At 47.5% G+C, this 26,124-nt stretch overlaps 1 protein-coding gene and 1 long non-coding RNA gene across 43 annotated transcripts in view; one reads left to right on the plus strand and one right to left on the minus strand.

Annotated features, from left to right (window-relative positions):
* Window positions 1–13,912: 13,912 nt before the first annotated feature.
* On the minus strand, window positions 13,913–16,714 carry LOC127907091 (uncharacterized). 42 transcript variants are annotated; one of them, XR_008063140.1, is made up of 4 exons: window positions 14,820–16,714; window positions 14,732–14,775; window positions 14,454–14,687; window positions 13,913–14,307 (listed from the first exon to the last, which is right to left on the minus strand). It is a non-coding gene; the product is annotated as an uncharacterized LOC127907091 (long non-coding RNA). The 42 variants fall into 42 exon arrangements; XR_008063177.1 differs by having other exon boundaries at window positions 14,454–15,081; window positions 15,184–15,227; window positions 15,272–16,712; XR_008063161.1 differs by lacking the exon at window positions 14,732–14,775 and having other exon boundaries at window positions 14,864–14,907; window positions 15,082–16,711.
* Window positions 16,715–25,219: 8,505 nt separating this feature from the next.
* Window positions 25,220–26,124, plus strand: part of LOC118380140 (threonine--tRNA ligase 1, cytoplasmic-like) — a 53,092-nt gene continuing 52,187 nt past the window's right edge. The window contains exon 1 of the mRNA XM_052460798.1: window positions 25,220–25,395. Coding sequence (XP_052316758.1) covers window positions 25,336–25,395 — 60 coding nt within the window. The 5' untranslated portion in view covers window positions 25,220–25,335. The remainder of the gene's footprint in view (window positions 25,396–26,124) is intronic.

Genomic DNA, 26,124 nt, shown 5'->3' on the forward strand with positions numbered 1-26,124 from the left:
GCATGACGATAAAGCAGACCCAGAGCACAGCTAAATGACGTGTCTGTGGACGTCAACTGTAGTCAATACTAGCATAATAAAAACGATTCAATCAAACTTCTTCTACTGGTCTGCTTCTCCTGGATGATTGGAAGGGGAGCGCCTGTCGTTCTCCCGGGTGATTGGAATGGGGAGCGCCTGTTGTTCTCCCAGGTGATTGGAGGGGAGCGCCTGTTGTTCTCCCAGGTGATTGGAGGGGAGCGGCTGTCGTTCTCCCGGGTGATTGGAGGGGAGCGCCTGTCGTTCTCCCGGGTGATTGGAATGGGGAGCGCCTGTTGTTCTCCCGGGTGATTGGAATGGGGAGCGCCTGTTGTTCTCCCAGGTGATTGGAGGGGAGCGCCTGTCGTTCTCCCGGGTGATTGGAATGGGGAGCGCCTGTTGTTCTCCCAGGTGATTGGAGGGGAGCGCCTGTTGTTCTCCCGGGTGATTGGAGGGGAGCGCCTGTTGTTCTCCTGGATGATTGGAGGGAGCGCCTGTCGTTCTCCCAGGTGATTGGAGGGGAGCGGCTGTCGTTCTCCTGGATGATTGGAGGGAGCGCCTGTCGTTCTCCCAGGTGATTGGAGGAGCGCCTGTCGTTCTCCCGGGTGATTGGAGGGGAGCGGCTGTCGTTCTCCCAGGTGATTGGAGGGGAGCGCCTGTCGTTCTCCCGGGTGATTGGAGGGGAGCGCCTGTCGTTCTCCCAGGTGATTGGAGGGGAGCGCCTGTTGTTCTCCCAGGTGATTGGAGGGGAGCGCCTGTCGTTCTCCCAGGTGATTGGAGGGGAGCGGCTGTCGTTCTCCCAGGTGATTGGAGGGGAGCGCCTGTCGTTCTCCCAGGTGATTGGAGGGGAGCGCCTGTCGTTCTCCCAGGTGATTGGAGGGGAGCGCCTGTTGTTCTCCCAGGTGATTGGAGGGAGTGGCTGTCGTTCTCCCAGGTGATTGGAGCAGACGCTCTTATCCAGAGCGACTTACTGCATACACCTTATGACAACCAGTGGAACAGCCACTTGCATCTAAATCTTGTTGGGGGAGAAGGATTACCTACCCTTACTTACCCTATCCTAGGTATTCCTTGAAGAGGTGGGGATTGGAAGGTGGTGATTGACTCCGCTGTCCTGGCGCGTGAGGGAGTTTGTTCCACCATTGGGGGCCAGAGCAGCGAACAGTTTTGACTGGGCTGAGCGGGAACTGTACTCCCAGTGGTGAGCAGGCCAGAGGGGATGAACGCGCCCTGTTGGGTTAGGGCCTCAGAGCCTGGAGGTACTGATTGGTTCCCCTCACAGCTCCGTAGGCGAGCACCATGGTCTGATGCGAGCTTCAACTGGAAGCCAGTGAGAGAGCGAGCGGGGTGACGTGAGAGAACTTGGGAGGGGAGCGCCTTGGAGGGGAGCGCCTGTCGTTCTCCCAGGTGATTGGAGGAGTGGCTGTCGTTCTCCCAGGTGATTGGAGGGGAGCGCCTGTCGTTCTCCCGGTGATTGGAGGGGAGCGCCTGTCGTTCTCCCAGGTGATTGGAGGGGAGCGCCTGTCGTTCTCCCAGGTGATTGGAGGAGCGCCTGTCGTTCTCCCAGGTGATTGGAGGAGCGGCTGTCGTTCTCCTGGATGATTGGAGGGGAGCGCCTGTCGTTCTCCCAGGTGATTGGAGGGGAGCGGCTGTCGTTCTCCTGGATGATTGGAAGGGGAGCGCCTGTCGTTCTCCCAGGTGATTGGAGGGGAGCGCCTGTCGTTCTCCCAGGTGATTGGAGGGGAGCGGCTGTCGTTCTCCCAGGTGATTGGAGGGGAGCGCCTGTTGTTCTCCCGGGTGATTGGAGGGGAGCGCCTGTTGTTCTCCCAGGTGATTGGAGGGGAGCGCCTGTTGTTCTCCCGGGTGATTGGAAGGGGAGCGGCTGTCGTTCTCCCGGTTGATTGGAGGGGAGCGTCTGTCGTTCTCTTTATGTTCATCCTAGCTTTGGTTTCCCTGTTTATCTTCTTTTGAAAAAAAGGTTTCTCCCTGTCTTGTCCTTTACTTTTCATTTTATCTTAAGTTCATGACGTCTTCTGTAGTTTTCATCCCCTCCCACCCCTGGTTCAGATCCCGTCAGGCGGAGACAGAGAGGGACCAGGCAGGGGAGGATAATAGAATGTTCAAACAGGAGTTTGGAGAGAAGATAGACGCTCTACAGCTGGAGGTGGAACATCTCAGGAAACACAGGTAACTAGGGGGGGGTGACACAAGACTGGCCCACTCTGCTGTTCTGTATTCTCCAGGCCGTCGCTATAGCAACTCTTATTGTGTCTGCTGTTCTGTATCCTCCAGGCTGTCGCTATAGCAACTCTTATTGTGTCTGCTGTTCTGTATCCTCCAGGCTGTCGCTATAGCAACTCTTATTGTGTCTGCTGTTCTGTATCCTCCAGGCTATCGCTATAGCAACTCTTATTGTGTCTGCTGTTCTGTATCCTCCAGGCTGTCGCTATAGCAACTCTTATTGTGTGTGGTGTCAGGTCATGTTTGGAGCTGGAGCTGAGGAGAGGGAGGGGTAGTGGTGGAGGTAGCCAGTATATAGAGCCTGTGTCTGGGGAGAAGATGACCTCGGCCCCCCAGAGAGACCTGAAACACCTGGAAGACATCCGGAAGGTACAGCACCCTGCTCCTAGCTCCTTCACAGGGAATTTAAAAAACATCTTCAACAATCATATTTTCAAGCTCATCTGAACATGTTCAAAGTATCCCCCACTAATAATGATGTTTGTTATAGGAACTGGAGGCAGTGAAGAAGGAGAATCATCAACTATGTGCTGTGGTAGATGACGCGAGCGGTCCAGGGTCCAACATGTAAGTAATGGTTTAGTTAGGTTTAACTTGTGCAGGGTTGAGTAAAGTTTAGTCATTTTGATCAGTGTAGTCTCATTGCCTTTCTAAATTAAAGTTTAATCAGTGTAGTCTCACTGCCTTGATAAATTAAGGTTTAATCAGTGTAGTCTCATTGCCTTGCTGAATTAAAGTTTAATCAGTGTAGTCTAACTGCCTTGCTAAATTAAAGTTTAATCAGTGTAGTCTCATTGCCTTGCTAAATTAAAGTTTAATCAGTGTAGTCTCATTGCCTTTCTAAATTAAAGTTTAATCAGTGTAGTCTCATTGCCTTTCTAAATGAAAGTTTAATCAGTGTAGTCTCATTGCCTTGCTTAATTCAAGTTTAATCAGTGTAGTCTCATTGCCTTGCTTAATTCAAGTTTAATCAGTGTAGTCTCATTGCCTTGCTAAATTAAAGTTTAATCAGTGTAGTCTCATTGCCTTTCTAAATTAAAGTTTAATCAGTGTAGTCTCATTGCCTTGCTTAATTCAAGTTTAATCAGTGTAGTCTCATTGCCTTGCTAAATTAAAGTTTAATCAGTGTAGTCTCATTGCCTTTCTAAATTAAAGTTTAATCAGTGAAGTCTCACTGCCTTGATAAATTAAAGTTTAATCAGTGTAGTCTCATTGCCTTGCTAAATTAAAGTTTAATCAGTGTAGTCTCATTGCCTTGCTAAATTAAGGTTTAATCAGTGAAGTCTCATTGCCTTGATAAATTAAAGTTTAATCAGTGTAGTCTCACTGCCTTGATAAATTAAGGTTTAATCAGTGTAGTCTCATTGCCTTGCTGAATTAAAGTTTAATCAGTGTAGTCTAACTGCCTTGCTAAATTAAAGTTTAATCAGTGTAGTCTCACTGCCTTGCTAAATTAAGGTTTAATCAGTGAAGTCTCATTGCCTTGATAAATTAAAGTTTAGCATCTCTCTCTCGTCTTGAAGGTCAATGTCACAAAATGAGGATGAGCAGGTAAGTTAAAACTATTTTAAACTGATTCATACTTTGGTTCTAGTCTATACTCAGATTAATACATCTACATAGGATCTATACTCAGGTTAATACATCTACATAGGATCTATACATCTACATAGGATCTATACATCTACATAGGATCTATACTCAGATTAATACATCTACATAGGATCTATACTCAGATCAATACATCTACATAGGATCTATACATCTACATAGGATCTATACTCAGATTAATACATCTACATAGGATCTATACTCAGATCTATACATCTACATAGGATCTATACATCTACATAGGATCTATACATCTACATAGGATCTATACATCTACATAGGATCTATACTCAGATTAATACATCTACATAGGATCTATACTCAGATCAATACATCTACATAGGATCTATACATCTACATAGGATCTATACTCAGATTAATACATCTACATAGGATCTATACTCAGATCTATACATCTACATAGGATCTATACATCTACATAGGATCTATACATCTACATAGGATCTATACTCAGATTAATACATCTACATAGGATCTATACATCTACATAGGATCTATACTCAGATTAATACATCTACATAGGATCTATACTCAGATTAATACATCTACATAGGATCTATACTCAGATTAATACATCTACATAGGATCTATACTCAGATTAATACATCTACATAGGATCTATACATCTACATAGGATCTATACATCTACATAGGATCTATACATCTACATAGGATCTATACATCTACATAGGATCTATACTCAGATTAATACATCTACATAGGATCTATACTCAGATTAATACATCTACATAGGATCTATACATCTACATAGGATCTATACATCTACATAGGATCTATACATCTACATAGGATCTATACTCAGATTAATACATCTACATAGGATCTATACTCAGATTAATAAATCTACATAGGATCTATACATCTACATAGGATCTATACATCTACATAGGATCTATACATCTACATAGGATCTATACTCAGATCTATACATCTACATAGGATCTATACTCAGATTAATAAATCTACATAGGATCTATACATCTACATAGGATCTATACATCTACATAGGATCTATACTCAGATCTATACATCTACATAGGATCTATACTCAGATTAATACATCTACATAGGATCTATACTCAGATTAATACATCTACATAGGATCTATACATCTACATAGGATCTATACTCAGATTAATACATCTACATAGGATCTATACATCTACATAGGATCTATACTCAGATTAATACATCTACATAGGATCTATACTCAGATCAATACATCTACATAGGATCTATACATCTACATAGGATCTATACTCAGATTAATACATCTACATAGGATCTATACTCGGATCAATACATCTACATAGGATCTATACATCTACATAGGATCTATACTCAGATTAATACATCTACATAGGATCTATACTCAGATTAATACATCTACATAGGATCTATACTCAGATCAATACATCTACATAGGATCTATACATCTACATAGGATCTATACTCAGATTAATACATCTACATAGGATCTATACTCAGATCAATACATCTACATAGGATCTATACATCTACATAGGATCTATACTCAGATTAATACATCTACATAGGATCTATACTCAGATCAATACATCTACATAGGATCTATACATCTACATAGGATCTATACTCAGATTAATACATCTACATAGGATCTATACTCAGATCAATACATCTACATAGGATCTATACATCTACATAGGATCTATACTCAGATTAATACATCTACATAGGATCTATACATCTACATAGGATCTATACATCTACATAGGATCTATACATCTACATAGGATCTATACATCTACATAGGATCTATACTCAGATTAATACATCTACATAGGATCTATACATCTACATAGGCTCTATACATCTACATAGGATCTATACTCAGATTAATACATCTACATAGGATCTATACTCAGATTAATACATCTACATAGGATCTATACATCTACATAGGATCTATACTCAGATTAATACATCTACATAGGCTATATACATCTACATAGGATCTATACTCAGATTAATACATCTACATAGGATCTATACTCAGATTAATACATCTACATAGGATCTATACTCAGATTAATACATCTACATAGGATCTATACCCAGATCTATACATCTACATAGGATCTATACATCTTCATAGGATCTATACATCTACATAGGATCTATACATCTACATAGGATCTATACATCTACATAGGATCTATACATCTACATAGGATCTATACATCTACATAGGATCTATACTCAGATTAATACATCTACATAGGATCTATACTCAGATTAATACATCTACATAGGATCTATACATTTACATTTAAGTCATTTAGCAGACGCTCTTATCCAGAGCGACTTACAAATTGGTGCATACACCTTATGACATCCAGTGGAACAGCCACTTTACAATAGTGCATCTAAATCTTTTTTAGGGGGGTGAGAAGGATTACTTACCCTATCCTAGGTATTCCTTGAAGAGGTGGGGTTTCAGGTGTCTCCGGAAGGTGGTGATTGACTCCGCTGTCCTGGCGTCGTGAGGGAGTTTGTTCCACCATTGGGGGCCAGAGCAGCGAACAGTTTTGACTGGGCTGAGCGGGAACTGTACTTCCTCAGTGGTAGGGAGGCGAGCAGGCCAGAGGTGGATGAACGCAGTGCCCTTGTTTGGGTGTAGGGCCTGATCAGAGCCTGGAGGTACTGAGGTGCCGTTCCCCTCACAGCTCCGTAGGCAAGCACCATGGTCTTGTAGCGGATGCGAGCTTCAACTGGAAGCCAGTGGAGAGAGCGGAGGAGCGGGGTGACGTGAGAGAACTTGGGAAGGTTGAACACCAGACGGGCTGCGGCGTTCTGGATGAGTTGTAGGGGTTTAATGGCACAGGCAGGGAGCCCAGCCAACAGCGAGTTGCAGTAATCAAGACGGGAGATGACAAGTGCCTGGATTAGGACCTGCGCCGCTTCCTGTGTGAGGCAGGGTCGTACTCTGCGGATGTTGTAGAGCATGAACCTACAGGAACGGGCCACCGCCTTGATGTTAGTTGAGAACGACAGGGTGTTGTCCAGGATCACGCCAAGGTTCTTAGCGCTCTGGGAGGAGGACACAATGGAGTTGTCAACCGTGATGGCAAGATCATGGTACGGGCAGTCCTTCCCCGGGAGGAAGAGGAGCTCCGTCTTGCTGAGGTTCAGCTTGAGGTGGTGATCCGTCATCCACACTGATATGTCTGCCAGACATGCAGAGATGCGATTCGCCACCTGGTCATCAGAAGGGGGAAAGGAGAAGATTAATTGTGTGTCTGTCTGCATAGCAATGATAGGAGAGACCATGTGAGGTTATGACAGAGCCAAGTGACTTGGTGTATAGCGAGAATAAGAGAGGGCCTAGAACAGAGCCCTGGGGGACACCAGTGGTGACAGCGCGTGGTGAGGAGACAGATTCTCGCCACGCCACCTGGTAGGAGCGACCTGTCAGGTAGGACGCAATCCCCCAAGCGTGGGTCCGCGCCAGTGGAGATGCCCAACTCAGGTGTCTCCGGAGAGGGTGGAGAGGAGGATCTGATGGTTCACAGTATCGTTCCCCTCACAAGGCAGCATGGTCGATAGGTCTAGAAGGATGAGAGCAGAGACGGGCTGCGGAGAGAGAGTTAGGCAGCTTTAGCAGTGCGGAGCGCCTCCGTGATGCAGAGAAGAGCAGTCTCAGTTGAATGACTAGTCTTGAAACCTGACTGATTTGGATCAAGAAGGTCATTCTGAGAGAGATAGCGGTAGAGCTGGCCAAGGACGGCACGCTCAAGAGTTTTGGAGAGAAAAGAGAGAAGGGATACTGGTCTGTAGTTGTTGACATCGGAGGGATCGAGTGTAGGTTTTTTCAGAAGGGGTGCAACTCTCGCTCTCTTGAAGACGGAAGGGACGTAGCCAGCGGTCAGGAATGAGTTGATGAGCGAGGTGAGGTAGATGTAAGGTATACATCTACATAGGATCTATACATCTACATAGGATCTATACATCTACATAGGATCTATACTCAGATTAATACATCTACATAGGATCTATACTCAGATTAATACATCTACATAGGATCTATACATCTACATAGGATCTATACATCTACATAGGATCTATACTCAGATTAATACATCTACATAGGATCTATACTCAGATCTATACATCTACATAGGATCTATACATCTACATAGGATCTATACATCTACATAGGATCTATACATCTACATAGGATCTATACATCTACATAGGATCTATACTCAGATTAATACATCTACATAGGATCTATACTCAGATCTATACATCTACATAGGATCTATACATCTACATAGGATCTATACATCTACATAGGATCTATACATCTACATAGGATCTATACTCAGATTAATACATCTACATAGGATCTATACTCAGATTAATACATCTACATAGGATCTATACATCTACATAGGATCTATACATCTACATAGGATCTGCCATTATTGCTGTTTACGAACTATCAGATGTTGCCTTCTCCTTTCCAGGAGGAGTCTTGTCTTGATGACTTCCTCAAACTGAAGCGTTTCACTGACCATGATGTCTGTCTTCCTCTGACATAATGACTTCCTCAAACTGAAGCGTTTCACTGACATAATGACTTCCTCAAACTGAAGGGTTTCACTGACCATGATGTCTGTCTTCCTCTGACATAATGACTTCCTCAAACTGAAGGGTTTCACTGAAATAATGACTTCCTCAAACTGAAGGGTTTCACTGACCATGATGTCTGTCTTCCTCTGACATAAAGACTTCCTCAAACTGAAGGGTTTCACTGACCATAATGTCTGTCTTCCTCTGACATAAAGACTTCCTCAACCTGAAGCGTTTCACTGACATAATGACTTCCTCAAACTGAAGCGTTTCACTGACATAATGTCTGTCTTCCTCTGACATAATGACTTCCTCAAACTGAAGGGTTTCACTGACATAATGTCTGTCTTCCTCTGACATAATGACTTCCTCAAACTGAAGGGTTTCACTGACATAATGACTTCCTCAAACTGAAGGGTTTCACTGACCATGATGTCTGTCTTCCTCTGACATAATCACTTCCTCAAACTGAAGGGTTTCACTGACATAATGACTTCCTCAAACTGAAGGGTTTCACTGACCATGATGTCTGTCTTCCTCTGACATAATGACTTCCTCAAACTGAAGCGTTTCACTGACATAATGACTTCCTCAAACTGAAGCGTTTCACTGACATAATGACTTCCTCAAACTGAAGGGTTTCACTGACCATGATGTCTGTCTTCCTCTGACATAATGACTTCCTCAAACTGAAGGGTTTCACTGACATAATGACTTCCTCAAACTGAAGGGTTTCACTGACCATGATGTCTGTCTTCCTCTGACATAATGACTTCCTCAAACTGAAGCGTTTCACTGACATAATGACTTCCTCAAACTGAAGCGTTTCACTGACATAATGACTTCCTCAAACTGAAGGGTTTCACTGACCATGATGTCTGTCTTCCTCTGACATAATGACTTCCTCAAACTGAAGCGTTTCACTGACATAATGACTTCCTCAAACTGAAGCGTTTCACTGACATAATGACTTCCTCAAACTGAAGGGTTTCACTGACCATGATGTCTGTCTTCCTCTGACATAATAACTTCCTCAAACTGAAGGGTTTCACTGACCATGATGTCTGTCTTCCTCTGACATAATGACTTCCTCAAACTGAAGGGTTTCACTGACCATGATGTCTGTCTTCCTCTGACATAATGACTTCCTCAAACTGAAGGGTTTCACTGACATAATGACTTCCTCAACCTGAAGCGTTTCACTGACCATGATGTCTGTCTTCCTCTGACATAATGACTTCCTCAAACTGAAGTGTTTCACTGACCATGTCTCAATCCAGTTGACATGATCCTCTCCCTGAGCTCCTCTAATGTCTCAACTGGTTACTGAAAATAAGCTCTGCCTTAAAACAGAAGGATTTCACTCCCATTCTATAGAGCCAGGGTGTTCTATGACAGCTGTCTGGCCAATGGGCAGCCCTCCCCTCCGTCAACATATCTGTGACTCCTGCCACCGCAGCAGTACACACCCAGCCCTGCCTGAGAGAGACACCCAGCCCTGCCTGAGAGAGACACCCAGCCCTGCCTGAGAGAGACACCCAGCCCTGCCTGAGAGACGCCCAGCCCTGCCTGAGAGAGACGCCCAGCCCTGCCTGAGAGAGACGCCCAGCCCTGCCTGAGAGAGACGCCCAGCCCTGCCTGAGAGAGACGCCCAGCCCTGCCTGAGAGAGACACCCAGCCCTGCCTGAGAGAGACACCCAGCCCTGCCTGAGAGAGACACCCAGCCCTGCCTGAGAGAGACACCCAGCCCTGCCTGAGAGAGACACCCAGCCCTGCCTGAGAGAGACACCCAGCCCTGCCTGAGAGAGACACCCAGCCCTGCCTGAGAGAGACACCCAGCCCTGCCTGAGAGAGACACCCAGCCCTGCCTGAGAGAGACACCCAGCCCTGCCTGAGAGAGACACCCAGCCCTGCCTGAGAGAGACACCCAGCCCTGCCTGAGAGAGACACCCAGCCCTGCCTGAGAGAGACACCCAGCCCTGCCTGAGAGAGACACCCAGCCCTGCCTGAGAGAGACACCCAGCCCTGCCTGAGAGAGACACCCAGCCCTGCCTGAGAGAGACACCCAGCCCTGCCTGAGAGAGACACCCAGCCCTGCCTGAGAGAGACACCCAGCCCTGCCTGAGAGAGACACCCAGCCCTGCCTGAGAGAGACACCCAGCCCTGCCTGAGAGAGACACCCAGCCCTGCCTGAGAGAGACGCCCAGCCCTGCCTGAGAGAGACGCCCAGCCCTGCCTGAGAGAGACGCCCAGCCCTGCCTGAGAGAGACGCCCAGCCCTGCCTGAGAGAGACGCCCAGCCCTGCCTGAGAGAGACGCCCAGCCCTGCCTGAGAGAGACGCCCAGCCCTGCCTGAGAGACGCCCAGCCCTGCCTGAGAGAGACGCCCAGCCCTGCCTGAGAGAGACGCCCAGCCCTGCCTGAGAGAGACGCCCAGCCCTGCCTGAGAGAGACGCCCAGCCCTGCCTGAGAGAGACGCCCAGCCCTGCCTGAGAGAGACGCCCAGCCCTGCCTGAGAGAGACGCCCAGCCCTGCCTGAGAGACGCCCAGCCCTGCCTGAGAGAGACGCCCAGCCCTGCCTGAGAGAGACGCCCAGCCCTGCCTGAGAGAGACGCCCAGCCCTGCCTGAGAGAGACGCCCAGCCCTGCCTGAGAGACGCCCAGCCCTGCCTGAGAGAGACGCCCAGCCCTGCCTGAGAGAGACGCCCAGCCCTGCCTGAGAGACGCCCAGCCCTGCCTGAGAGAGACGCCCAGCCCTGCCTGAGAGAGACGCCCAGCCCTGCCTGAGAGAGACGCCCAGCCCTGCCTGAGAGACGCCCAGCCCTGCCTGAGAGAGACGCCCAGCCCTGCCTGAGAGAGACGCCCAGCCCTGCCTGAGAGAGACGCCCAGCCCTGCCTGAGAGAGACGCCCAGCCCTGCCTGAGAGAGACGCCCAGCCCTGCCTGAGAGAGACGCCCAGCCCTGCCTGAGAGAGACGCCCAGCCCTGCCTGAGAGAGACGCCCAGCCCTGCCTGAGAGAGACGCCCAGCCCTGCCTGAGAGACGCCCAGCCCTGCCTGAGAGAGACGCCCAGCCCTGCCTGAGAGAGACGCCCAGCCCTGCCTGAGAGACGCCCAGCCCTGCCTGAGAGAGACACCCAGCCCTGCCTGAGAGAGACAGGGTATATTTTTATACGGCGTCCCGGCAAAAGAAATACCAGTAATCCATCAATCTTTTTTTTTTTCTAATTAAAAAACGTAGGCTATAACAGCATTATTTCTCATTACCACGTCAGAGGAGAAGAAATGGCTTTGGAAATGGGTGATATAGTCTACTTGGAAATGGGTGATATAGTCTACTTGGAAATGGGTGATATAGTCTACTTGAAAGCATGTGATATAGTCTACTTGGAAATGGGTGATATAGTCTACTTGGAAATGGGTGATATAGTCTACTTGAAAGCATGTGATATAGTCTACTTGGAAATGGGTGATATAGTCTACTTGGAAATGGGTGATGTGGTCTACTTGGAAATGGGTGATATAGCCTACTTGAAAATGTGATATAGCCTACTTGGAAATGGGTGATATAGTCTACTTGGAAATGGGTGATATAGTCTACTTGGAAATGGGTGATATAGTCTACTTGGAAATGGGTGATATAGTCTACTTGAAAGCATGTGATATAGCCTACTTGGAAATGGGTGATATAGCCTACTTGGAAATGGGTGATATAGGCTACTTGAAAGCATGTGATGTAGCCTACTTGGAAATGGGTGATATAGTCTACTTGAAAGCATGTGATATAGTCTACTTGGAAATGGGTGATGTGGTCTACTTGGAAATGGGTGATGTGGTCTACTTGGAAATGGGTGATATAGCCTACTTGGAAATGGGTGATATAGCCTACTTGGAAATGGGTGATATAGTCTACTTGGAAATGGGTGATATAGTCTACTTGGAAATGGGTGATATAGTCTACTTGAAAGCATGTGATGTAGCCTACTTGGAAATGGGTGATGTGGTCTACTTGGAAATGGGTGATATAGCCTACTTGAAAGCATGTGATATAGCCTACTTGGAAATGGGTGATATAGTCTACTTGGAAATGGGTGATATAGCCTACTTGGAAATGGGTGATATAGTCTACTTGGAAATGGGTGATATAGTCTACTTGAAAGCATGTGATATAGCCTACTTGAAAGCATGTGATATAGCCTATTTGGAAATGGATGATAAAGCCTACTTGGAAACGGGTGATATAGCCTACTTGCGTTGTGTTTCCAATGGAGTAAACAGACATTTTGCCACAGCAGAGATGAGTGACCGAGACTCACTCGGACAGCAGCGGACGAGGACATTCTGGCCTAATGACAAATGTCATTATACTTTGGGGTGTTTTGTGTTACATATTTCTTTCCATTCACTCCTGTTCGGATGCTGGAAATATGTTCCGAAATATGCTCGGTGGCCGTCTTAGTGGTTCTTCCTGGATAGCTCCTCTGTCTCGGTGGCCATTCTTAGTGGCTCTTCCTGGATAGCTCCTCTGTCTCGGTGGCCATCTTAGTGGTTCTTCCTGGATAGCTCCTCTGTCTCGGTGGCCATTCTTAGTGGCTCTTCCTGGATAGCTCCTCTGTCTCGGTGGCCATTCTTAGTGGTTCTTCCTGGATAGCTCCTCTGTCTCGGTGGCCATTCTTAGTGGTTCTTCCTGGATAGCTCCTCTGTCTCGGTGGCCATCTTAGTGGTTCTTCCTGGATAGCTCCTCTGTCTCGGTGGCCATCTTAGTGGTTCTTCCTGGATAGCTCCTCTGTCTCGGTGGCCATCTTAGTGGTTCTTCCTGGATAGCTCCTCTGTCTCGGTGGCCATTCTTAGTGGTTCTTCCTGGATAGCTCCTCTGTCTCGGTGGCCATTCTTAGTGGTTCTTCCTGGATAGCTCCTCTGTCTCTTTGGCCATTCTTAGTGGTTCTTCCTGGATAGCTCCTCTGTCTCGGTGGCCATTCTTAGTGGTTCTTCATGGATAGCTCCTCTGTCTCGGTGGCCATTCTTAGTGGTTCTTCATGGATAGCTCCTCTGTCTCGGTGGCCATTCTTAGTGGTTCTTCCTGGATAGCTCCTCTGTCTCGGTGGCCATCTTCCAGAGACGGCTACTATCCGTGAGCCCAGCCTGCCCTCTGGTTACCTTGTCTCCCATGCCTTGTTGGGCTGCTATCCGTGAGCCCAGCCTGCCCTCTGGTTACCTTGTTGGGCTACTATCCGTGAACCCAGCCTGCCCTCTGGTTACCTTGTCTCCCATGCCTTGTTGGGCTACTATCCGTGAGCCCAGCCTGCCCTCTAGTTACCTTGTTGGGCTGCTATCCGTGAGCCCAGCATGCCCTCTGGTTACCTTGTCTCCCATGCCTTGTTGGGCTGCTATCCCTGAGCCCAGCCTGCCCTCTGGTTACCTTGTTGGGCTGCTATCCCTGAGCCCAGCCTGTCCTCTGGTTACCTTGTCTCCCATGCCTTGTTGGGCTGCTATCCCTGAGCCCAGCCTGCCCTCTGGTTACCTTGTCTCCCATGCCTTGTTGGGCTGCTATCCGTGAGCCCAGCCTGTCCTCTGGTTACCTTGTTGGGCTGCTATCCGTGAGCCCAGCCTGCCCTCTGGTTACCTTGTCTCCCATGCCTTGTTGGGCTGCTATCCGTGAGCCCAGCCTGCCCTCTGGTTACCTTGTTGGGCTGCTATCCCTGAGCCCAGCCTGCCCTCTGGTTACCTTGTCTCCCATGCCTTGTTGGGCTACTATCAGTGAGCCCAGCCTGCCCTCTGGTTACCTTGTTGGGCTGCTATCTGTGAGCCCAGCCTGCCCTCTGGTTACCTTGCCTCCCATGCCTTGTTGGGCTGCTATCTGTGAGCCCAGCCTGCCCTCTGGTTACCTTGTTGGGCTACTATCCGTGAGCCCAGCCTGTCCTCTGGTTACCTTGTTGGGCTGCTATCAGTGAGCCCAGCCTGCCCTCTGGTTACCTTGTTGGGCTGCTATCCCTGAGCCCAGCCTGTCCTCTGGTTACCTTGTTGGGCTGCTATCCGTGAGCCCAGCCTCCCCTCTGGTTACCTTGTCTCCCATGCCTTGTTGGGCTACTATCCGTGAGCCCAGCCTGCCCTCTGGTTACCTTGTTGGGCTGCTATCCGTGAGCCCAGCCTGCCCTCTGGTTACCTTGTTGGGCTACTATCAGTGAGCCCAGCCTGCCCTCTGGTTACCTTGTTGGGCTACTATCCGTGAGCCCAGCCTGCCCTCTGGTTACCTTGTTGGGCTGCTATCAGTGAGCCCAGCCTGCCCTCTGGTTACCTTGTTGGGCTACTATCCGTGAGCCCAGCCTGCCCTCTGGTTACCTTGTTGGGCTACTATCCGTGAGCCCAGCCTGCCCTCTGGTTACCTTGTCTCCCATGCCTTGTTGGGCTACTATCCGTGAGCCCAGCCTGCCCTCTGGTTACCTTGTCTCCCATGCCTTGTTGGGCTACTATCCGTGAGCCCAGCCTGCCCTCTGGTTACCTTGTCTCCCATGCCTTGTTGGGCTACTATCCGTGAGCCCAGCCTGTCCTCTGGTTACCTTGTCTCCCATGCCTTGTTGGGCTGCTATCCGTGAGCCCAGCCTGCCCTCTGGTTACCTTGTTGGGCTACTATCCGTGAGCCCAGCCTGCCCTCTGGTTACCTTGTTGGGCTACTATCCGTGAGCCCAGCCTGCCCTCTGGTTACCTTGTTGGGCTACTATCAGTGAGCCCAGCCTGCCCTCTGGTTACCTTGTTGGGCTACTATCCGTGAGCCCAGCCTGCCCTCTGGTTACCTTGTCTCCCATGCCTTGTTGGGCTGCTATCCGTGAGCCCAGCCTGCCCTCTGGTTACCTTGTCTCCCATGCCTTGTTGGGCTGCTATCCGTGAGCCCAGCCTGCCCTCTGGTTACCTTGTTGGGCTGCTATCCGTGAGCCCAGCCTGCCCTCTGGTTACCTTGTTGGGCTGCTATCCGTGAGCCCAGCCTGCCCTCTGGTTACCTTGTTGGGCTGCTATCCCTGAGCCCAGCCTGCCCCCTGGTTACCTTGTCTCCCATGCCTTGTTGGGCTGCTATCCCTGAGCCCAGCCTCCCCTCTGGTTACCTTGTCTCCCATGCCTTGTTGGGCTGCTATCCGTGAGCCCAGCCTGCCCCCTGGTTACCTTGTCTCCCATGCCTTGTTGGGCTGCTATCCCTGAGCCCAGCCTGCCCTCTGGTTACCTTGTCTCCCATGCCTTGTTGGGCTACTATCCGTGAGCCCAGCCTGCCCTCTGGTTACCTTGTTGGGCTACTATCCGTGAGCCCAGCCTGCCCTCTGGTTACCTTGTTGGGCTGCTATCCGTGAGCCCAGCCTGCCCTCTGGTTACCTTGTCTCCCATGCCTTGTTGGGCTGCTATCCGTGAGCCCAGCCTGCCCTCTGGTTACCTTGTCTCCCATGCCTTGTTGGGCTACTATCCGTGAGCCCAGCCTGCCCTCTGGTTACCTTGTTGGGCTGCTATCCGTGAGCCCAGCCTGCCCTCTGGTTACCTTGTCTCCCATGCCTTGTTGGGCTGCTATCCGTGAGCCCAGCCTGCCCTCTGGTTACCTTGTTGGGCTGCTATCCGTGAGCCCAGCCTGCCCTCTGGTTACCTTGTCTCCCATGCCTTGTTGGGCTGCTATCCGTGAGCCCAGCCTGCCCTCTGGTTACCTTGTCTCCCATGCCTTGTTGGGCTGCTATCCGTGAGCCCAGCCTGCCCTCTGGTTACCTTGTCTCCCATGCCTTGTTGGGCTGCTATCCGTGAGCCCAGCCTGCCCTCTGGTTACCTTGTCTCCCATGCCTTGTTGGGCTGCTATCCGTGAGCCCAGCCTGCCTTCTGGTGGTCCTTCCACAATACATTTTTACTATTGATCTGGCAGCTCATAGAGATCAAGGCCAGACAGGTTGGGTTCTACGTCATTGTGTTCTACGTCCTCATGTGTTGGGTTCCTACGTCCTCGTGTTGGGTTCTACGTCCTTGTGTGCTGGGTTCTACGTTCTCGTGTGTTGGGTTCTACGTTCTCATGTGTTCTACGTCCTCGTGTGTTGGGTTCTACGTTCTCATGTGTTCTACGTCCTCATGTGTTGTGTTCTACGTCGTTAAAGAAACACTGGACCAGACGTAAATGTTTCCTTGCTCAATAATAAACTTTGATCAAGTTTGCTAAATGTGTCCTGGTTTTATTTATGGTGAAATGGGATCTACTGTAAGTTCCTGTTCTGTACCCGCTACACCTTGCTTCTTCATCCCACTATTGGGATCCTTTTTCAACTCAGTGACACAATTTCAACACTTCACTACCGGCTCCATAGTGACATAGACCCACTCTTTATTATAAACCTGTTCCATAGTGACATAGCCCCACTCTTTATTATAAACCTGTTCCATAGTGACATAGCCCCACTCTTTATTATAAACCTGTTCCATAGTGACATAGCCCCACTCTTTATTATAAACCTGTTCCATAGTGACATAGCCCCACTCTTTATTATAAACCTGTTCCATAGTGACATAGCCCCACTCTTTATTATAAACCTGTTCCATAGTGACATAGCCCCACTCTTTATTATAAACCTGTTCCATAGTGACATAGCCCCACTCTTTATTATAAACCTGTTCCATAGTGATATGGCACATGGCTTGCTGTTGGACAGTAGTCCCTGCCCATCTTCCACCAGAGTATGAAAACATCAGACACCACCTGCACAAGAGCCTGAGTCTCCACTAAAATGTCAATGTAATGGAATAGATTGAAAACGGCTACCAACGATGGCTTCAGCAGGAAGGTATTGATGGTGTGGCGACCGCGCCATCCACAGAACAACAGAGCACTAATACAGAGAGCAGAACTCCAGTCCTAGTCATTCTGATACCGATCGTTCAGCCTTGGAGAGGACAGCCCTCCTAGTCATTCTGATACAGATCGTTCAGCCTTGGAGAGGACAGCCCTCCTAGTCATTCTGATACCGATCGTTCAGCCTTGGAGAGGACAGCCCTCCTAGTCATTCTGATACCGATCGTTCAGCCTTGGAGAGGACAGCCCTCCTAGTCATTCTGATACCGATCGTTCAGCCTTGGAGAGGACAGCCCTCCTAGTCATTCTGATACCGATCGTTCAGCCTTGGAGAGGACAGCCCTCCTAGTCATTCTGATACCGATCGTTCAGCCTTGGAGAGGACAGCCCTCCTAGTCATTCTGATACCGATCGTTCAGCCTTGGAGAGGACAGCCCTCCTAGTCATTCTGATACCGATCGTTCAGCCTTGGAGAGGACAGCCCTCCTAGTCATTCTGATACCGATCGTTCAGCCTTGGAGAGGACAGCTCTCCTAGTCATTCTGATACCGATCGTTCAGCCTTGGAGAGGACAGCCCTCCTTGTCATTCTGATACCGATCGTTCAGCCTTGGAGAGGACAGCCCTCCTAGTCATTCTGATACCGATCGTTCAGCCTTGGAGAGGACAGCCCTCCTTGTCATTCTGATACCGATCGTTCAGCCTTGGAGAGGACTGCCCTCCTAGTCATTCTGATACCGATCGTTCAGCCTTGGAGAGGACAGCCCTCCTAGTCATTCTGATACCGATCGTTCAGCCTTGGAGAGGACAGCCCTCCTAGTCATTCTGATACCGATCGTTCAGCCTTGGAGAGGACAGCCCTCCTTGTCATTCTGATACCGATCGTTCAGCCTTGGAGAGGACAGCCCTCCTAGTCATTCTGATACCGATCGTTCAGCCTTGGAGAGGACAGCCCTCCTAGTCATTCTGATACCGATCGTTCAGCCTTGGAGAGGACAGCCCTCCTAGTCATTCTGATACCGATCGTTCAGCCTTGGAGAGGACAGCCCTCCTAGTCATTCTGATACCGATCGTTCAGCCTTGAGAGGACAGCCTTCCAGGTGGAACCACCTGCAGACACAAACACAACCAAATACAGTTCTGATCCTAAATCAGTTAGCCAATATTCACCACTTCAGTTTCATATTACAATATTTGATGTTTAATCTAACCTAGAACTTTAAATTCAGACCAACCTTACGAACTTAATTTCCCCTCATCTGTTGATGCTAAATTCAGGAACAGCTCAATGCATCTCTCTTCTGCACGGAAAACAAAAACGGGTTTTTTTGGTGACATTCTGCCTCTAGGTGTAAACAGGAATATATAGAGTATAGAGAATGAGTCGTATAAACTCAGCAAAAAAAGAAACGTTCCTCTTTCAGGACCCTGTCTTTCCAAGATAATTTGTAATAATCTAAATTACTTCACAGATCTTCATTGTAAAGGGTTTAAACACTGTTTCCCATGCTTGTTCAATGAACATAAACAATTAATGAACATGCACCTGTGGAACGGTCGTTAAGACACTAACAGCTTACAGACGGTAGGCAATTAAGGTCACAGTTATGAAAACTTAGGACATTAAAGAGGCATTTCTACTGACTGAAAAACACCAAAAGAAAGATGTCCAGGGTCCCTGCTCATCTGAGTGAACGTGTCTTAGACATGCTGCAAGGAGGAATGAGGACTGCAGATGTGGCCAAGGCAATAAATTGCAATGTTCATACTCTGCAACAACTGCCCAAGTTACACCAGGAATGCACAATCCCTCCATCAGTTCTCAGACTGTCCTCAATAGGCTGAGAGAGGCTTGACTGAGGGCAAGGCCTGTTGTAAGGCAGGTCCTCACCAGACATCACCGGCAACAACGTCGCTGGACCAGACAGGACTGGCAGAAAGGGCTCTTCACTCACGAGTCACGTTTTTTTCTCACCAGGGTAATGGTCGGATTTGCGTTTATTGTCAACGGACTGAGCGTTACACTGAGGCCTGTACTCTGGAGCAGGATTGATTTGGAGATGGAGGGTCCATCATGGTCTGGGGCGGTGTGTCACAGCATCATCAGACTGAGCTTGTTGTCATTGCAGGCAATCTCAACACTGTGCGTTACAGGGAAGACATCCTCCTCCCTCATGTGGTACCCTTCCCGCAGCCCCCCCCCCCCTTTGTTCAGGGACACATTCAATTTCTGTTAGTTACATGTCTGTGGAACTTGTTCAGTTTATGTCTCAGTTTAATCTTATGTTCATACTAATATTTACACGTTAAATTTGCTGAAAATAAACGCAATTGACAGTTTAGTTTCTTGCTGAGTTTCTATGGACAGACATGTATGCCTTGTCCCGGATTATGGCTGAGACAGGATCTTGGTGTGATGTGAAGAAAACATCAGCCTCTCCGCTGGCCCTCCAGTGTGGCCTGAACTCTACCAGAATCCTAGACAGCCCTAGAGGACAGAAGAAGTGACAGAACACTATGAATCCTAGACAGCCCTAGAGGACAGAAGAAGAGACAGAACACTATGAATCCTAGACAGCCCTAGAGGACAGAAGAAGTGACAGAACACTATGAATCCTAGACAGAGCTAGAGGACAGAAGAAGTGACAGAACACTATGAATCCTAGACAGCCCAAGAGGACAGAAGAAGAGACAGAACACTATGAATCCTAGACAGCCCAAGAGGACAGAAGAAGTGACAGAACACTATGAATCCTAGACAGCCCTAGAGGACAGAAGAAGAGACAGAACACTATGAATCCTAGACAGCCCTAGAGGACAGAAGAAGTGACAGAACACTATGAATCCTAGACAGCCCTAGGGGACAGAAGAAGTGACAGAACACTATGAATCCTAGACAGCCCTAGGGGACAGAAGAAGTGACAGAACACTATGAATCCTAGACAGCCCTAGAGGACAGAAGAAGTGACAGAACACTATGAATCCTAGACAGAGCTAGAGGACAGAAGAAGTGACAGAACACTATGAATCCTAGACAGCCCTAGAGGACAGAAGGGACAGAACACTATGAATCCTAGACAGCCCTAGAGGACAGAAGAAGTGACAGAACACTATGAATCCTAGACAGCGCTAGAGGACAGAAGAAGTGACAGAACACTATGAATCCTAGACAGCCCTAGAGGACAGAAGAAGAGACAGAACACTATGAATCCTAGACAGCCCTAGAGGACAGAAGAAGTGACAGAACACTATGAATCCTAGACAGAGCTAGAGGACAGAAGAAGTGACAGAACACTATGAATCCCAGACAGCCCTAGAGGACAGAAGAAGTGACAGAACACTATGAATCCTAGACAGCCCTAGAGGACAGAAGAAGTGACAGAACACTATGAATCCTAGACAGCCCAAGAGGACAGAAGGGACAGAACACTATGAATCCTAGACAGCCCTAGAGGACAGAAGAAGTGACAGAACACTATGAATCCTAGACAGCCCTAGAGGACAGAAGAAGTGACAGAACACTATGAATCCTAGACAGCCCTAGAGGACAGAAGAAGTGACAGAACACTATGAATCCTAGACAGCCCTAGAGGACAGAAGAAGTGACAGAACACTATGAATCCTAGACAGCCCTAGAGGACAGAAGAAGTGACAGAACACTATGAATCCCAGACAGCCCTAGGGGACAGAAGAAGTGACAGAACACTATGAATCCTAGACAGCCCTAGAGGACAGAAGAAGAGACAGAACACTATGAATCCTAGACAGAGCTAGAGGACAGAAGAAGAGACAGAACACTATGAATCCTAGACAGCCCAAGAGGACAGAAGAAGAGACAGAACACTCGGCATTCAACACCATAGTACCCTCCAAGCTCGTCATCAAGCTCGAGACCCTGGGTCTCGACCCCGCCCTGTGCAACTGGGTACTGGACTTCCTGACGGGCCGCCCCCAGGTGGTGAGGGTAGGCAACAACATCCTCCCCGCTGATCCTCAACACGGGGCCCCACAAGGGTGCGTTCTGAGCCCTCTCCTGTACTCCCTGTTCACCCACGACTGCGTGGCCACGCACGCCTCCAACTCAATCATCAAGTTTGCGGACGACACAACAGTGGTAGGCTTGATTACCAACAACGACGAGACGGCCTACAGGGAGGAGGTGAGGGCCCTCGGAGTGTGGTGTCAGGAAAATAACCTCACACTCAACGTCAACAAAACTAAGGAGATGATTGTGGACTTCAGGAAACAGCAGAGGGAACACCCCTATCCACATCGATGGAACAGTAGTGGAGAGGGTAGCTAGTTTTAAGTTCCTCGGCATACACATCACAGACAAACTGAATATGTCCACTCACACTGACAGCGTCGTGAAGAAGGCGCAGCAGCGCCTATTCAACCTCAGGAGGCTGAAGAAATTCGGCTTGTCACCAAAAGCACTCACAAACTTCTACAGATGCACAATCGAGAGCATGCTGGCGGGCTGTATCACCGCCTGGTACGGCAACTGCTCCGCCCTCAACCGTAAGGCTCTCAAGAGGGTAGTGAGGACTGCACAACGCATCACCGGGGGCAAACTACCTGCCCTCCAGGACACCTACACCACCCGTTGTTACAGGAAGGCCATAAAGATCATCAAGGACATCAACCACCCGAACCACTGCCTGTTCACCCCGCTATCATCCAGAAGGCGAGGTCAGTACAGGTGCATCAAAGCTGGGACCGAGAGACTGAAAAACAGCTTCTATCTCAAGGCCATCAGACTGTTAAACAGCCACCACTAACAGTGAGTGGCTGCTGCCAACACACTGTCATTGACACTGACCCAACTCCAGCCATTTTAATAATGGGAATTGATGGGAATTATGTAAATATATCACTAGCCACTTTAAACAATGCTACCTTATATAATGTTACTTACCCTACATTATTCATCTCATATGCATATGTATATACTGTACTCTACATCATCGACTGCATCCTTATGTAACACATGTATCACTAGCCACTTTAACTATGCCACTTTGTTTACTTTGTCTACACACTCATCTCATATGTATATACTGTACTCGATACCATCTACTGTATGCTGCTCTGTACCATCACTCATTCATATATCCTTATGTACATATTCCTTATCCCCTTACACTGTGTATAAGACAGTAGTTTTGGAATTGTTAGTTAGATTACTTGTTGGTTATCACTGCATTGTCGGAACTAGAAGCACAAGCATTTCGCTACACTCGCATTTAACATCTGCTAACCATGTGTATGTGACAAATAAAATTTGATTTGATTTGATTTGAACACTATGAATCCTAGACAGCCCTAGAGGACAGAAGAAGAGACAGAACACTATGAATCCTAGACAGCCCTAGAGGACAGAAGAAGGGACAGAACACTATGAATCCTAGACAGCCCTAGAGGACAGAAGAAGAGACAGAACACTATGAATCCTTGTTAGTTTGTTCAGTGTTCATTCTTTAATAAATAAGAATGTACGCTTACCACGCTGTGCCTTGGTCCGATCCTTATAACGAACGTGACAGAAGATCCCACCACGAAAGGACCAAGCAGCATGTTGAAGAGGAGCGGACATCCTGGGCTCGGGAGGAGATAATGGCAGGGGACAAGACCCTGCCATGGAAGCAGGTGGAGATATCGTGGCCATTCCTCCTGCGCTACGAGGGGACACGGTGTCGTACCTTTTACTATTATTAAATGAAGACTTCGTTTTTATCAAAGATTCTCTGTAATTAGTATTATGCGATTAAACTGATCAATCATGTAACTGTAATTAACTAGGAAGTCGGGGAACCAAGGAAAATATTCAGATTACAAAGTTATAATTTCCAAATAACTTTTCAGATATCTGATCAATTAGTCCTGTCGTGGAAATTTCCTCTATTTACCAAATCATGAGAGCAAACCACCACACAAGTCAGAGTTATCATAAAGTCCATCTTTAATTATATGAACTCCATCACAACCCTGTGACTCTCAGATCAATTCAGTGTCTATCAATGAATTCTCTGAGAGTCCCTTACACATTGCAACTGAGATCCTTTATAGCAAAGACACACATAGCCAGACAGCATTGGCCATAATTTATCGTTCAGCTTTGTCTCCTAAACTATGTTATTTTCTCAAACTCAGAACCATAAACAAATCCTCATATCAACAGCCATATATCAAATCCATCCTATCTTGACAAGATCACAGAGGCACATTGACTGGCACACAGACATTGTGGAGCCAAGAGATACACGCTTGACCTCTCCCCTCTCTCCGGCCCAAGCAACTTAGTCCTGACAGAGAACAGATACTGCAACCCCGCCACAGTATTATACAAACACCTTCTATAAGGAACATTGGAGGCAAATCTGATGGCCGAATGGTAAAGACCATCTTGCCGCACGAGAGCATCATTACCTGACGATCTATAAATTACGTCTCCGTAATCTAGCATGGGTAGGATGGTCATCTGAATCAGGGTTAGTTTGTCAGCTGGGGTGAAAGAGGAGCGATTATGATAGAGGAAACCAAGTCTAGATTTAACTTTAGCCTGCAGCTTGGATATGTGCTGAGAGAAGGACAGTGTACCATCTAGCCATAATCCCAAGCACTTGCCTAGTTAAAGAAAGGTTAAATAAAAATGGTCTGTTCAGCTGTCTGACCCAGTGGGTGAATAAACTTGGTTTCAAATCAAATGTATTTATAAAGCCCTTCTTACATCAGCTGATATATCAAAGTGCTGTACAGAAACCCAGCCTAAAACCCCAAACAGCAATCAATGCAGGTGTAGAAGCACGGTGGCTAGGAAAAACTCCCTAGAAATGCCAAAACCTAGGAAGAAACCTAGAGAGGAACCAGGCTATGAGGGGTGGCCAGTCCTCTTCTGGCTGTGCCGGGTGGAGATTATAACAGAACATGGTCAAGATGTTCAAATGTTCATAAATGACCAGCATGGTCAAATAATAATAATCACAGTGAACAGGTCAGGGTTCCATAGCCGCAGGCAGAACAGTTGAAACTGGAGCAGCAGCACAGCCAGGTAAACTGGGGACAACAAGGAGTCATCCTGCCAGGTAGTCCTGAGGCATGGTCGTAGGGCTCAGGTCCTCCGGAAGGGAGAAAGAAAGGGAGAATTAGAGAAAGCATACTTAAATTCACACAGGACACCGGATAAGACAGGAGAAGTACTCCAGATATAACAAACTGACCCTAGCCCCCCGACACATAAACTACCGCAGCATAAATACTGGAGGCTGAGACAGGAAGGGTCAGGAGACACTGTGGCCCCATCCGATGATACCCCCGGACAGGGCCAAACAGGCAGGATATAACCCCACCCACTTTTCCAAAGCACAGCCCCCACACCACTAGCGGGATATCTTCAACCACCCACTTAGCATCCGGAGACAAGGCCGAGTATAGCCCACAAAGATCTCCGCCACGGCACAATCCAGGGGGGAGCGCCAACCCAGACAGGAAGACCATGCCAGTGACACACCCCTCCTAAGGACGGCATTCAAATTTATTCTGAAATTTGTGAATCATGTTATACAGATTATTTTTTACATTCTCTCCACAACAGCATAATATTACTGCAACCACAAACTGTTTCCATTAGTTACCACAGCTACAAAGTCAAATGGAATTTATGGTATGGTAAAATGTATGAATACAACGTGTTTTTTGGTCTTCATTAAAGGTTCGGTCTAGGCATAATGTTAGCAGTGTGGTTAGATTAAGAAATAGATTTTAGAGAAGCGAAATGGTAGAAATAGTCGGGGTGTTTGACTTTGTGGCTGTGGTTAACTACTGACGACAGCCACAAACCCACGACGCGAGACATAATTGGCTCAACGCTGCCGTCAATCAAATCAGCAACGATTGCATCAGTTAGTGACGCAATATCCGGGACACGATCTTGCCGGTGAGCTGGCTGAACTGGTTCACTTTTTTCAACACAATTGAAACAATATATTTACGGGTTTAGTATTCGTATAATGGCGGAAAAGAGCATGGCGGAGAAAATGGAGGAGTTGAAAGTTGACGACGGGAAAAAGGTAGCGTGGCAGCTGTCAGCATTGTTGACCTGAAGCTAAGCTAACTAGATAAACTGTTAGCTTGCTATCTATCATATGTATGAGTAAAGCAAGGGCTTTTCTCCTCAATATATAATCACAGCTTTTCAAAGAATATTCCTTGTCTTAAACATTCCAGTTAACTATCTAATGCTCTTCAAATGATCTAGCTATAGGCGTTTGATTGTAGCGTTAGTTACAGTAGCTAGCTATAGTAGTCTGTCTCCCGTGTGAATTTTATTTTTCTACTATTATTGCATCGTATTTTGTATTGATGCCCTGATGTCATGTTCTATGTTTATGCCTTGATCAGGACTCATTTCTGTTACACACTAAGTTGTTGGACGAAGGCGTCTTGGTGCAATAAGTTTCTGATGAACTTCACTAACGACGTGGAGCCGAGACCCGGCATTGTGGTCTCCAGCTCCTACAACATCAACTTAATATTATATTATAATTACGAAATGCCCACCGTGTACCTATTTGTCCTCTTGTTGCGTTCATTTTTGTTTGCTGAAACATAGTTATTCAATAAACGTTGATCAAATACCACTACCGATTCGCCTTATTGAATTAAATGAGCACATGCGCTGAGTTGCGGTTTTAGAGCAACAGCAAACCGGGCGGTGGTTATATTTGATTAACGGTTATTGAAAACGAGATTTATGCAAAGAAAAATACGCAACTACAAAGGACAAACACATGTGCAAA

The sequence above is a fragment of the Oncorhynchus keta genome, chromosome 14 (genome assembly GCF_023373465.1).
Source record: "Oncorhynchus keta strain PuntledgeMale-10-30-2019 chromosome 14, Oket_V2, whole genome shotgun sequence".
NCBI lineage: Eukaryota > Metazoa > Chordata > Actinopteri > Salmoniformes > Salmonidae > Oncorhynchus > Oncorhynchus keta.